This window comes from Schistocerca americana, chromosome 8, assembly GCF_021461395.2.
Source record: "Schistocerca americana isolate TAMUIC-IGC-003095 chromosome 8, iqSchAmer2.1, whole genome shotgun sequence".
NCBI classification, from domain to species: domain Eukaryota; kingdom Metazoa; phylum Arthropoda; class Insecta; order Orthoptera; family Acrididae; genus Schistocerca; species Schistocerca americana.
Window position 1 is genome coordinate 190,673,700 of NC_060126.1, and position 15,144 is coordinate 190,688,843.

General features: G+C 37.4%; 1 protein-coding gene across 1 annotated transcript in view; it reads left to right on the forward strand.

Moving 5' to 3' along the window:
- LOC124544794 (ankyrin repeat domain-containing protein 50-like) overlaps positions 1 to 15,144 on the forward strand; it is a 371,911-nt gene that overhangs the window by 281,159 nt on the left and 75,608 nt on the right. The window contains exons 10-12 of the mRNA XM_047123476.1: positions 1,254 to 1,456; positions 5,618 to 5,765; positions 9,596 to 9,907. Coding sequence (XP_046979432.1) covers positions 1,254 to 1,456; positions 5,618 to 5,765; positions 9,596 to 9,907 — 663 coding nt within the window. The remainder of the gene's footprint in view (positions 1 to 1,253; positions 1,457 to 5,617; positions 5,766 to 9,595; positions 9,908 to 15,144) is intronic.

The window sequence follows — 15,144 nt, forward strand, 5'->3', positions numbered from 1 at the left end:
CATTTTATATCTAAAAACAAAGATTCTGTAACTTACCAAATGAAGGCGTTGGTACGTTGATAGAGACAATAACATGTTTGTTATTGTCTCTATCAACGTACCAACGCTTTCGTTTGGTAAGTTACAGAATCTTTGTTTTTAGATATATTTTTCCCACGTGGAATGTTTCCCTCCATTACATTCATATAATAACCATTTTGTTTGAGATACCGTGCATTTAGTGTGAATTTAATTCCTAAGTGACTGACACTGCTGTATACCTTCCTTTTCTTGACATTTTTGTATCTCTTTCTTTCATGGATCAGTTGAATTATTTCTTCTATTACTCAAGGTTTCTTTGCAGTTAGTTTCCTTGTGCCCATATTCATCTGCCCAACTCCTGTGACTGACCTTTTTAGGAAGACAGTTTCTCTTCAACTGAACTGCTAATAAGGATTCATAAGTTTTCATTATCATAATATTTACAGCCTCAGAGAATTTGAAACACACGTTATCTTCCTCAGTACTTGATTATCTCACGTACTGGCACAGTTATTCTTCCTGACCACATTCTTAAATTTTAGTCTTCTCCCCATAATTTTTAACTTTTGAGCTGAGATTATATCTGCTTACGGATATGCCATACAATTGAACATCTGGTTTTGGAATTTCTGTCTCACTGTGATATAATACATCTGGCATCTTTCTGTGTGTATAGGACTTTTCCAAGTACACCTCCTCCTCTTGTGATTGTTGAGTAGTGTGTTTATTATTAATAGCTAAACTTTACTGCAGAACCTATAGAGTTCCTTCTCTGTCATCCTTAACACTGAACCCATATTTTTCTATAACTCTCTTTGCCATTCCTTCTCTTACCACAACATTCCAGTCCACTATGATTATTATATTTTTTGTCTTCCATTACATACTTATTTACACACCCGGTCCACAAATATACTCCCTTTATCTACTTCTTGTGGTGTCGGTGTGTGTACCTGAACTACTGTTATTAGTTTTGGTATGCTGTCAGTCCTGATGATTCGTCCCTGGAGTCATTAATGGTGTCATGTCTGAGTAAAACTTCTCAGTCTTCAAGCCATGTAATTTTGAATAAAGTACTTCAGTTTCCAACAGCTCTCTCTGCCATCGTCACCCCAAGTAAAAAGCTACTGACTGCCAGGGCTGTTATACCTATACAAGAATAGGTAGCGATATTTTCCACGTAGGAGAATTTGATAGGTCAGCTGAAGTGATTCTTTTGTTTCACAATGCAGATATCCGTAGATGGCAACGCCAGCCCTCTACGCCCTATCTCCCCCGTAGATCCATTGCTGGAACTACTGGGGGCAGACGGAGATGTGAACCGAGCCGACTCTGGTGGCAGGACGCTGCTGCACGCCCTCGCTGCCGAGGGAGATGCAGCTCTACTGGCGCTGGCAGCCGCCAGGCCTGGCGCTTGTCTGGAGGCGACTGACAGGTACTGTCTTTGATGGACTCAACAGTCCACAAATATTTATTGAAGCCAGTACTTTACCCTGTGTTGCCACTGAGGAAAATTGCTTTGTGATTTTTGTAACATCTAATAAATTAATGCTGAAAATATTTCACTAATTTTACCTCTAATGTTTGTGTACCTGACCCGAAAATTCAAACAATAAGAAATACCTGTGTTATCAATCTTAGTAAATCACCTGCTCCTATAGCACAATAAGCAGAATCCTAGCTTGTGAGGCAGGAAGGTATGTGAGACCCAGATTGTAATAATAATAATAATAATAATAATAATAATAATAATAATACAATCCCTAGAAATAATACAGTTTCAGGACATCATACAGATTATTCTTCTGAATACGTCAGTTTATAAATTACAAACGAAAGATTTGGTTGTATTAATAAATTTTACATTTTGGTGGATTTTACGTTTGGTAGTATACAATCACAATATTACAAATATTGTTTTTTATCAACATTATATTAGTTGTAGGTTACTTAGAACTATGAGCTTGACATACTTATGAAGCACTTTTCATGCAGATACAATACTCGTCTGGGGAATAAAAAGGGTTTTCAATTAGAATTCTTTTTAGCTGATCTTTTAATTTGTTAGTAGGAAGGGTTGTGAGACTTTTTGGTAGGGCATTGGCTAGCGTCAGCCCAGCATGTAGTGCATTTTTTTCATATAAAGCTGTAGCCATGTGGTGGAGTAATGACTGTGGGCTGTTACACAAGTCAGGCTGGGTGTGGTTTTAGGCATTTTCCTACACTCATTTAGGCAAGTGCTGGGCTGGTCTGAAATTTATGACTTGGAGAATATTATATACAAACAGTTGAAATATGATAACACACAGAAAAAAGTTGACACAATAAACACACAGATGGCACCCACAACCTCCTTGAAGGGCATCTGGCAACAGAACTAAATACCAAAATAAAATTTTCCATATCCTGAAGGAGGGGGTCCCATACTAAATGGGTTAAATTGCTATGGAAAAGAAGAAGATCAGCCTTGGAATGCAAGAGTTAAATTTTAACTGGATAGGTCGGAAAATTGAGTCACTGCAAGCTTAAACAGAAAGGAAACTGGTGGACATTCCAATCTTTCACAGTAATGAGACTATGTCCACACTCACACTGCACAGCAAGAAAGTTCTATAGAATGCTGCAATGCAATGTGGGTAGTGTATGTGATAGAGATTATTATATGGGAATGTCTATGGCAGTATGTAGAAAACAGAGATCTGCCTCGCATAATCAATATTGTAGAGTTTTCAATTGAAGAATTCTTACATTTGTTGTCAACTAATTTTGCAAACATATCAATATATTCCTTTTATTAAAAGTCTTAATTCATTGTTTTTTGTAACTGAATGTCATGATATATCATGTCACTTGGTATGTCTAAACATTTTATGACAAAATTGTAGGGTTTCCTTTGAATGTTTGTTCTTTGTTTTACAAGTATCCATTTCATCTGTTTGTATTGCAATCTCCTTTGTGTTCAGGGAACCATTGCTGTAGACGTACATCTTGTGGGATGAAAACTACTAACAGTTGTGTGTAAGGTCCTTTATTTGTAAACGCAATTGGTTTCATAGCTTAGAACCACATGTTCAGGTGGATATATAAATTACATCACGTGAGACCCAAAAGTGGGATTGTATAGAAGGCCCAACATCTGCTGCCCCAATAATAGTAATTCGCCAAGTGAGTGTACATAGTGTACTTGCCATCTGCTCCTCCAGGCTCAGGGCTAACGTGTTGATGCTTGGAGCCCATATAGTGCAAGATCTTGCTCTTGAATTTTGTCTAGTTATTATGTAACAGTATGTTCACTTGGCAGATTACTATTATTTGGATAGTGAATGTTAGGTGTTATATCCATCCCTACTTTTGGGTATCACATGATGTAATTGATCTCACCTGAAGATGAGGCTTTAAGCTATGAAACCGGTTGTGGTTTCAAGTAAAGGATCTTAATATGCAGCTGTTTCTGGTTTCCATTTCACATGAATTTGTTTATATGTTTTCCCAAATAGCATTGTGAAATGTTCTCTTAATTATATTTTCTTGTTTTAATGTCTAGTTTTAAAATTTTTAAGACTTCCTCAGAGTCTTAGCAGTTGTTTATGTTCCAGCATGCTATCCCTACAAAATTTATGAAGAAAATGTGCATCACGCAATCATTACATGAAATGGCAGATGCTGGTGTGAAAACATGGATTGTAATGTTAGCTGGTTCTATGACATAAAACTAGTGTGCTGTACTGCATATTATATACACTGTAGATTTCTCTGCCATGTTATGCTATTGTTACATGATAGTGAACTGAAAAAGAAAATTATATATTTAGTGCCATCTGCTAACCTTTAAATTTGAAAATGTATTTTCTGCACTGTGAAATCAGCAGACTAATTTTGCCTTTAAACAACAGTGTTAATGAAGAGTAAGAAATCTAAAAATTAACATAAATTGTTTTTCCTCCTCCTCCTCCTCCCCCTCCTCTTCCTTTCTCATGCTCATCTTATGCAAGAAAACAATGAGAATCATGAATCATCAGCAGAGAAATTACCGTATTTATTTTTAGTGGAGACCATAATTCTGAAATCAGTATCATCCACTCATTGAGTTGATTACCCTTGAATTGTCCCAGAAATCCCTCTATATGTGTGTCAGCAAGGTCAGTGATTGTACACTGTCTTCCTGAAGGGCTTGAGTAAAAAATCCCCAATAACAGTGTTCTAAAATTATTAATATGTGTATGTGGCAAGCAGTCTTTGAAAAGAAAAATTCTATCCAGGCTCTAATGGACAAACTTGATGCTCATGCTTGAAAAACTTGAAAGTTTTGATGACACCTTCTTTAAAAGTGAGCAAAATAATGATTGACTTTTTGACACACAGGGCTTATGTTTACAATTTTCAATCCTCTATCCACTGACACAGATTTAGGTTTGCCCCATTTTCCTTTTGCATCTACATGGATGTTCTGCATATCATACTTAAGCACCTGACAGAGGGTTCATCGAACCACCTTCATAATAATTCTCTGTTATTCCAATCTCAGACAGCGCACGGAAAAAACCAACATCTGTATCTTTCTGTGCGAGCTCTGATGTCCCTTATTTTATTATGATGATCATTTCATTTGGTTCGCATCAACAAAATATTTTCAGAGGAGAAAGTTGGTGATAAATATTTCATAAGATTCTGCCACAGTGAAGAACATCTTTGTTTTAATTATGTCCACCCTAAATCCTGTATCATGTCAGTGACACTCTCTCCCGTATTTCACGATAATACAAAATGTGATACTCTTCTTTAAACTTTCTCAATGTGCTCTGTTATTACTATCTGGTAAGGATCCCAGGCTGCACAGCAGTACTCCAAAAGAGGATGGACAAGCATAGTGTAGGCAGTCATTTTAGTAGATCTGTTATATTTTCTTAGTGTTTTGCCAATAAAACAATGCATTTTTTGGTTAGCCTTCCCCACAATGTTTTCTGTGTGTTCTTTCCAATTTAAGTTGTTCGTAGTTGTAATTCCTAAGTATTTAGTTGCATTTAAGGCCTTCATATTTGACTGAAATATCATGTACCTGAAGTTTAACTGATTCCTTTTAGCACTCATGTGGATGACTTCAAACTTTTTGTTATTTAGGGTCAGTTGCCAATTTTTGCACCATACAGATATCTTTTCTAAATCATTTTGCAATTTGTTTTGTTTTTCTGATGACTTTAATAGACGATAAATGGCAGCATCATCTGCGAACAACCTAAGATGACTGTTCAGATTGTCTCCTAAATTGTTTGTATAGATAAGGAACAGCAGAGGGTCTATAACACTATCTTGGGGAATGCCAGAAATCACTTAAGTGATGTCAAATGAACATTGGGATGATTGCTTCAAGAAAACCATTGCAGTTTCCTTTCATATCCAATTAGCTGATGTAGTTCTAATGTGTAATTATCTGTACAACAATGAGACATTGAAATCTACCTTTCTCCCTTCTACTCATCTCACAAATAAAGAGGACAGTAAATATACCACTTTATATATAGCCACAAGATTCTGTGTCTTTTAGTTTCTCACACCCGCTGTATAGATTCTGTTTACTTTCTATTGTTCTATTCCACAGACATGGCCAGACACCTCTGAATCTGGCTGCGAGGCATGGGCATGCTGCAGTTGTGGCAGCCCTGTTGGCAGCAGGGGCGCGCGCGGATCATGCAGACTGCGATGGCTGGACCGCACTCAGGGCTGCAGCCTGGGGTGGTCACACTCAGGTAATTACTGGCTTGCCAGATTTTTAGTGGTTGATTTTTGTTCTTATTGTTGCATGTTATTCTGATGATTGCATATTGAACGGAAGTATGAATTTGTTACTGTGCTGTACTTTGGCAAAGATTAATTATCTCGTAAACAGATGTTGATGTGAAACTAAATAAGATTTTGAACTGCTGACATTTTCAGTAAAGAAATATTCAAGGTAATCTTGTCGCTTCCATGACACTTGATAATGGGAACTTCAGCTATAAATTATTTTGTTTTTAACTATACGTGTTATATGCTGTGGTAATTTCCCACACAGCCCTGCTTGTAGCTTGTTTTATTTGCAATTGGTTTCAAAGTCTTCTATTACTTCATCTTCAGATGCTTGGGTACAACTGAAATACACCCACAGGTAAACATTGTTAAACAGCTGTGCCTGTGTGCCTGAAGGTGAAGCCATAAAGGCTTTGAAATCAATTGCAAATAAAGAAAACAACAAACACAACTGAATGGAAATTAGTATGAAAATGGTGTGTATGCTCCAAAACAATATATTCGAGACATATATGCATCCTTAATGACATAGTATTATCAAACAATGGAAACTCCAGGTTGGAATATCAAAAATGCATGGAAAAGGTAGATTGTTACTTACCATAAAGATGATTTGTTGAGTTGCAGACAGGCACAATTAAAAAACACTTAACGCTAGCTTTCGGCCATAGCCTCCACCAGAGAAAGAAAAAGAAACACACACACATCCATTCATACAAGCAATCACACCTCGTGCGGACATGGTCACCGTCTCTGGCAGCTCGGACCAGAATGCCTGGCCTGAGGTTTTGGTCGTGTGTGCATTAGGTGCACTTGTTTGTGTGAATGAATGTGTGTGTGTTTCTTTTTCTGATGAAGGCTGTGGCCAAAAGCTAGTGTGTAAGTGTCTTTTAATTGTGTTGGAAATATAGATTGCTACTTACCATAAAGAAATCACATTAAGTTGCAGACAGGCACAGTTAAAAGGCACTCACACAAAGATTTGTCAGCAAGGGAGAAACACACACCATTCCTACACACAGGCAAGCATATCTCAGGCACACATGACCACTAACTCCAGTATCTTGGGCTGGGATGCAGCTGTCATATGGATGCAATCAGCAATGATCCCCATCCAGGTTCCTGTGTGCATCCCATGATCCCACGTGATAGTTGTATTCTGACTTGAGATGTTGAAGTTGGCAGTCATGTGCGCATGACGTGTGCTTGCTTGTGTGTAGAAATTGTGTGTTTTTTTCTTTTGCTGATGAAAGCTGTGGCCAAAAGCATTGTAAATCTCTTAATTGTGCCTGTCTGCAGCCTAACAAGTCATCTTTACAGTAAGTAGCAATCTGTCTTTTCCTTGCATTGTTGATATAGTGTTATAGTTTATTTGGAAATGTTCACCTAGTGCTTTGGCATGGGGAAAACACTCTTCACAGTTCATTGTTATTGAGCAATTTGGGACTGACATACTAGATTTATAATCATCTAGGATCGTGTACGGCTTTTGATATAGTACATCTACATCTACCTCTGCATGGATACTCTGCAAATCACATTTAGATGCCTGGCAGAGGGTTCATCGAACCACCTTAACAATTCTCTGTTATCTTGTATAGCGTGCGGAAAGAATGAACACCTATATCTTTCCATACGAGCTCTGATTTCCCTTATTTTATCGTGGTGATCATTTCTCCGTACGTAGATCGGTGTCAACAAAGTATTTTCGCATTTGGAGGAGAAAGTTGGTGATTGGAATTTCGTGAGAAGATTCCATTACAACAAAAAATGTCTTTTTTTTTTAATGATGTCCATCCCAAATCCTGTATCATTTCTGTGACACTCTCTCCTATATTTCACGATAATACAAAACGTGCTGTCCTACGAACTTTTTCGATGTACTCCATCAGTCCTATCTGGTAAGGACCCCACACTGTGCAGCTGTATACTAAAAGAAGACAGACAAGCATAGTGTAGGCAGTCTCCTTAGTAGAACTGTTACATTTTGTAAGTGTCCTACCAATAAAATACAGTCTTTGGTTAACCTTCCCCACAACATTTTCTGTGTGTTCCTTCCAATTTAAGTTGTTTGTAACTGTAGTACCTAGGTATTCAGTTGAATTTACAGCCTTTAGATTAGACTGATTTATCATGTAACCGAAGTTTAATGGACTCCTTTTAGCACTCATGTGGATGACCTCACATTTTCCGCTATTTAGGGTCAACTGCCAATTTTTGCAATATTAGTTACTCGCATTTCAATTCAGACACTGTAATCATTTTAATATTCCAGAATGAAATTTTCACTCTGCAGCGGAGTGTGCATTGGTATGAAACTTCATGGCAGATTAAAACTGTGCGCTAGATCAAGACTCAAACTCGGGACCATTGCCTTTCACGGGCAAGTGCTCGGTCCGGCACACAGTTTTAATCTGCCAGAAAGTTTCATATCAATGCCCACTCTGCTGCAGAATGAAAATTTCATTCTGGAAAAATCCCCAAGGCTGTGGCTAAGCCATTCTCCACAATATCTTTTCTTGCAGGAGTGCTAGTTCTGCAAGTTCTGCAGAAGAGCTTCTGTGAAGTTTTGAAGGTAGGAGATGTGCACTAGTGGAATTAAATCCGTGAGAATGGGTCTTGAGTTGTGCTTGGGTAGCTCAGATAGTAGAGCATTTGCCTGCGAAAGGCAACAGTTCAGAGTTTGAGTCTTGGTTCTGCACACAATTTTGATCTGCCAGGAAGTTTCATTTTAATGTTACTTGTCATATTGAAACTGTTATTTGTTAGGTACTTACGATGTAAAAAAGGTATGTGTGTATCCTGGTCTGCTGTAAGAGATGGTCTTGACGATCCTAATCAGATTGGGTTGAATAAATAAATTTCACTGTCTCTTTACTGTAAAATGCATGCAAGAACAGATAACCAAAATTATATGAGTATAAGCCTACAGTCTTCAAGTAAAACATGTACACTAATTACTGTGCTCTTTACTACTTGTTCTTTTACAATACATAATGTTTTCATTTTAACTGCTTAAAATGTTGACTGCTAGTAGTACAACACAGTTTACGTGTTCTAGCATACCAGGAAATTGGTACAAAACGTCAGTGGCTACTACAAACCTCACAGCCATACCACAAACTATGTGGTTCACAAGACTTCATAAGACTATCTGTGACCAATAAATCATTATCCAAACTAGACAATAAGTTGGCCACTAATGTTGCGCACAAAATGTGTTGTTGCCCTGTCATGTTGAAACTGGCTGTTAATTACTATGGGATGTTTTACAAGAGATACTTGGTGTTTTAGATGTTTCTATACAGCCAATCAATAGTTCTTTTACAATAACAGCCCAAAAATTGAAAGCAAATGCCTGTTGATTAGCTTAATTCTGGCTATTGAAGCAGATGATGTAATCTTTAGTAAACATTGCACATCTTAGTGCAGTATGAAAACAAGATGTTTCTGTAAGAGTTAATTTGCAAAAAATATGTAAAAATTCTACTGGCAGCAGTGTCTGAACCTGCTGTGAATTGTTAGAATGGTGTTGCTATTCATGTTAAATGTTCAGAGCGAATCCGTCCTTTGTATTCTGAGTTTTGCATAGCGTTTACTGCTGTAAGGAATATTGCTATCGAAGGCAGCTGTGTCCCCGAATGTAACCCACTGATGCTTTGAGATTTATCCAAAAGGACATAATAGTTCCAGTATTCAGTTTGTCTGTTGTGGGCAAAAATGATGTCACATTTGTTACTCTGTGCTGTCGCTGTGTAGTATGTTGTGAAGACAAAGAACTGTTTCTTAGGTTGTGGAAGCACTTCTGGCGCACGGTGCAGCTGTTGACTGTGCAGACTCTGACCAGAGGACAGCACTGCGAGCTGCCGCATGGGGAGGACATGAGGACATCGTCCTGGCCCTGCTTCGACACGGTGCTGACGTAAATCGAACAGATGATGAGGGGCGAACGGCCTTGATTGCTGCAGCATATATGGGTCATTCTGAGATAGTTGAGCATTTGCTCGACTTTGGAGCAGAGATCAACCATGAAGATGCTGATGGTCGAACAGCACTGTCTGTAGCAGCCCTCTGTGTGCCTGCAAATGAAGGATATGTGAAGGTAACTAAACATAAGCATAACCTTTATTCATGCAACTTTTCTGCATAGTATTTGAAAGGAGCATAAAAGTAGTCACATTTTTGTATACATCTGCATGACTAACATGCAGTTCACTCTTATGTGTTTGACAGAGAATTGATAGAACCACTATTAGACTATTTCTCAACTGTTTCTCTCTCAAATAGTCACATGGGAAAACTGAGGACCTAAATCTTTCCATGTGAGCTCTGATTTCTTTTACTTTATCATCATGGTCTTTCTTCCAAATAAAATATTTTTGCGTTTGGAAGACAAAGTTGGTTATTGAAATTTCATGAAAAGATCTGGCCACAATGGAGAAATGCCTTTGCTTTAATTTTTGCTACTCTAACTTGCATATCATATTCGTGGCACTCTTCCCCCATATTTTGCAGTAGTACAAAACAACATGTCCTTTGAACTTCTTTGGTGTCCTCTGTCAACCTGTTTGATAAAGATTCCATAATGCACAACAATATTCCAGAAGAGGATGGACCATTGTATTGTAGACAGTCTCTTTAGTATATTTGTTGTGTCTTCTAAGTATACTGGCAATAAAATGTAGTATTCAGTAGTTGGTTGGTTGTTGGTGTTTTGGAGAGGGATCAAACAGAGGGGTCATCGGTTCCATCAGATTAGGGAAGGAAGTCAGCCATGCCGTTTCAAAGAAACATCCTGCCATTTGCTTGAAGCAATTTAGGGAAGTCATGGGAAACTCAAATCAGGATGGCCGGACATAGGTTGAACTATTGTCCTTACTAACCACTGCACCACCTTGTTCGGTATAGTCTTCAGTATGTCTTTTCTACAATATTTTCTTTCTGATGGTTCACATTTAAGTTGTTTGTAATAATAATCCCCAGGTACTTATCTAAACTGACAACTTTAAATTTGTATGATTTATTGTGTAATCAAAGTTTATTGAATTTTTTTTTAACATTCATGTGGAGGCCCTGGTACTTTTCATCATTCAGGGTCAGTTGCCAGTTTTCACACTATGCAGTGGAGAAGTGTACCATAAATAGATCTGTTCCATTGGCAGGATGTATTTTTATATTTTTCTTACTAAAACATGTTTCCATCCAAAAGATAAACGTGTTACTATACACCGATGATTGTTGAAAAATCAAAAGCTTAGGTAATCTGTTGCTTATTTTAGGACAACTCTATGAAGAAATATTGAAATACTATCAGTCAAATATTTTACAATAACTAGAGTACAGGCTATTGGTGATCTTTAATGTAAATTGTAATGTGGCTGGTACTTACACAAATAGTTGAGATTCCCTGAGCGCACAAGTTTGAAATGTAAGGCACTTTTGCAATTAGAATAACTCTTTCATAACTGACACACAAATATCTTTGATACATGGTAATATTCCATTGTTTGTGCAGTTATGGAATAAAAATTGGAACATTTCAAACTACCGATTTGAAGAGAAAACATGATGCTTTTTTACCCCACTTTGGAACTCATTGGTGTTATTGTTTTGACAGAAAATAATTACTTTGGAAAACTGTGTGACTTCTTAAGATAAAAAGTAAAAATGATGCCCCTAGTTATGGTCCTCTCCAAGGTAGTGACTAACTCACTCACAACTATGTCTGCATCTACATCTACACTGTACAAATGACTGTGAAGTGCATGGCATAGAGCACGTCCCATTGTACCAGCTATTAGGGTTTCTTCCCATTCCATTCATGTATGGAGTGTGGGGAAAATGATTTTTTAATGCCTCTGTGCATGCCTTAATTAGTCTAATCTTATACTCAGGATCCCTACATGAGCGACACACAGAGTGTTGTAGTATATTCATTTAAAGCTGGTTCTTGAAACTTTAGTAACAGACTTTCTCAGGATAGCTTATGCCTATCTTCAAGAGTCTGCCAGTTCAGTTCGTTCAGTATCTCTGTGATGCTCTTCCAAGGCTCAATCAGACCTATGACTATTCATGGTGCCCTTCTTTGTATATGTTCAATATTCCCTGTTAGTTCTATTTGGTACAGTCCCATACACCTAGGCACTATATCAGTAAACGTTCTTCATTTCAAAGTATCTTTCACTAAGAAATAAAATCAAGTCATTGACCTGTGTGCTGTAGTTTATAGTTATGCAAATATTTATTGTTAAGTGAATATTTGTTTAAATTTTAAAATACTTCAAAAATATGCTATGTATATTTTTTTCCAAAATTGCTGTTGCAATGCTCTGAATGGACGAGGAGTGCAATTCTGGATGGGGTAATGTTTATAACTGGGTAAAGATGGTTTTGCGAGGAGCTAAATAGTGACGGAGTTATTGTTAAAATTTATAAGATGTGTCAGAAGAAATTTAGTTTGAAAACTTACGGAGTGTGTGGAAAGTGCTGAGATGCTGATATTTATGTTAGAGTGATGTATATTATTTTTGATGTGGTTTCTGTAGTTGAGTACTCCACTGATTAGATGGAGCTTGATTTATATTTTTAATCTTCTTATTGTTCTGGGGAACCAGTGTCTCATGAATAGTTGCACAGCAATTGTCACACCACAATTAAGTTTCAGTGCTTGTGGTCAAACTACAAAAATTGAATTGCAACACTTTGGTGATGATGTATTCACAGCACTCATCCATTCTCAGTGTTAAAATATTATCAACTCTTGCTCCACCACAGATTTTGTAATTTCTTTGTAACCACAGTATGTCACATAGTGGCTTTAAAAAGAATGACGACGTTGGATAAGCTTGAATGTTGTGACACTGACATAAGCAGAGTATTGGAATACAGTGTTTATAATCATCATCATCTTCTTCTTCTTCTTTTCTGCAGAGTTTACCTGTCCGGTGTGGGATCCATTTCATAAGGATTTGACAAATTTTATTTCATTAAACTTTGTGGCCAGATGCTTTTTCTGATATCACAGTTGTCATGGTAATCTAAGGGAAGAAATTCATGTGCAGCATCTGCCTGTGAATGATGTAAACATTGTTCTGTGTGTTGTTATGTTTTAACTGGTTGTGTATCATATTCTCTGAGGCAGAATTTGGAGAGCAGCTCAGCATTTGCCTAAACATGGATGGGAAACCATCTAGAAACCACACTCAGACTGGGTGGAGTACCAGCCTACGTTATCGATCCACAGTGTGAATTTGATCATGGTTTGACTGACCACCGTGACTTGCATGCTAGGACACTGTTTGTTTGCTGTACAAGCAGGTGCAGCACAGTGTTTATTATGAAAGCACAAAACTGAAAATTTAATTAACATGAAACTTTTTCTGTGCCAATTCAGTTTATTCATGACATACAAGGGTTGTTCCGAAAGTAATGCCTCCTATTTTGATTAATGGAAACTACAAGAGATACATAAATCACAACAGCACAGCTAAATAGAGCAATATTTCAGCTACAGATTTGTCATCTTTCCACATAGTCACCACCATTCATTATCCACTTTTCCCAATGATGAACCAGAGCCTGCATCCCATGCTTGTAAAAATCAGAACCAGCTGAGGCTAACCACTTCCTTACAGCTTTGACAACAGCATCTGAGTCTTTAAAATGTTCGCCATGTAGTCCATCTTTCAGAGACTCAAAGAGATGGAAGTCTGAAAATCGGGACTGTATGGTGGATGTGGTGAAACAGCCAAGCTGAATTTTGCAATGAGTTTTGTGGTCACAGAACTGGTATAGGGCCTGGCATTATCATGTTGCAGGTGAAAGTTGGCCTCCTTCTCTGGCCTTGCCCTGGAAATTCAAGCTTTCAGCTTAGTCAGTGTCATCTCACAGCTTCCTGAATTGACAGTTTCTCCAGGCTCCAGGACATCCAAAAGAACCATACCCTGGCTATCCCAGAAGACTGTACACACCACTTGACTCTTGAATTTCTTCTTTGATGGAGAATACACATGCCGTCATTCCATGGACTGTCTTTTGGATTCCAGCTCATAGTGGTGACACCATGTCTCATCTTCAGTGACAGTGCTATCCAGAAAATTGTCACCTTCAGCTTCATTGTGGTCCAGCAGATCTCAACAAATTCTATTTAATGAGAAGCTTTAAATCAATACGTGGAATCCATATCAACATCATTCATGCACCTGTACAATTCTCCTGTCTCAAGTTTTGAGGCTGAAGCTGAGACCTTATGTTCTTTATTTAGTGCTGCTTCCTCTTTTTTGTTGGTAAACTGATTTCCATGAAACCTCCATTTCCTAAACATAGTTTTTCCACCACCCATTATGCATAAATCTTGACTTCCACGTAAAGGTTTCTGAATCCAACCTTCCACCTACTAATATGTGTTACTATTGTCAAAATGTAAATAAACCACATGCAAGAAAGTTTACAGGCAAAGATATAGAAGTCAGCCAGAGATATAGATGTCAGCCAAAGATATTGAAAAAAAAAATAGCCTTCACACTGACAAAAATTCTGATGAAGCAAGCAGTTTCCCAAATGTCGGAAAGGTGGGAGCGGCTGCCAGTGCAGAGTTAATCAGTTTAACAATTTAAAGGCATTTATAAAGCTGCTGTTGTGATAAAATGCACACACAACATGGATTAAACTGTGTAGATCAAGAAAGTAATATTTTTGAAAACTCGATTTTTTTGGACAAAAATCTGTTACATCCCCCCTTAATCATTGCAATACCAGTTTTTATGGAGCAGGGGGTGTACTTTGTGCTCACCTTTTGAAAATACTGTAATCTAGTCAGGTGCTGTATTTTAAAAATTTGAAAAAAATATTTCTTGCTCTTAATGAAATCTTATACCAGAATCCCTAAATGTTTTAAATTTTTTGTTTAAACTTAACCCATAATTTCACATTGAATGTCACATTCAAAACTTTCATGTTCAGGGTGCTCATTAACATGCATATGTCTTAAAAAAGTATGTTCTGAGTAAAAGTCAACAATACTTAACAAAATTAATATTTAAAGAAATTTTTTCTGGTGGTCATGAAGTACTGCCATCCCCTCCCCCTCCAATGCCCCAACACCACATGCTCTTGGTAGTACACATTACTGAAAATGCACTGGTATTGCAAAGAGTGTGCTAAAGATGTTATCAAGTTCTGGACACTACTGTCATCGATACTTCTTTAAAAAGTATGTTGTTAATGTAAGTCAACTACAATTACAAATTGTGCTTTTTTAATTTTTTTTTTTTTTTTTTTTTTTTTTTTTTTTTTTTTAGAGTGGGAGAGAAGTACTCTCGCCCCCATCCAATAATACAT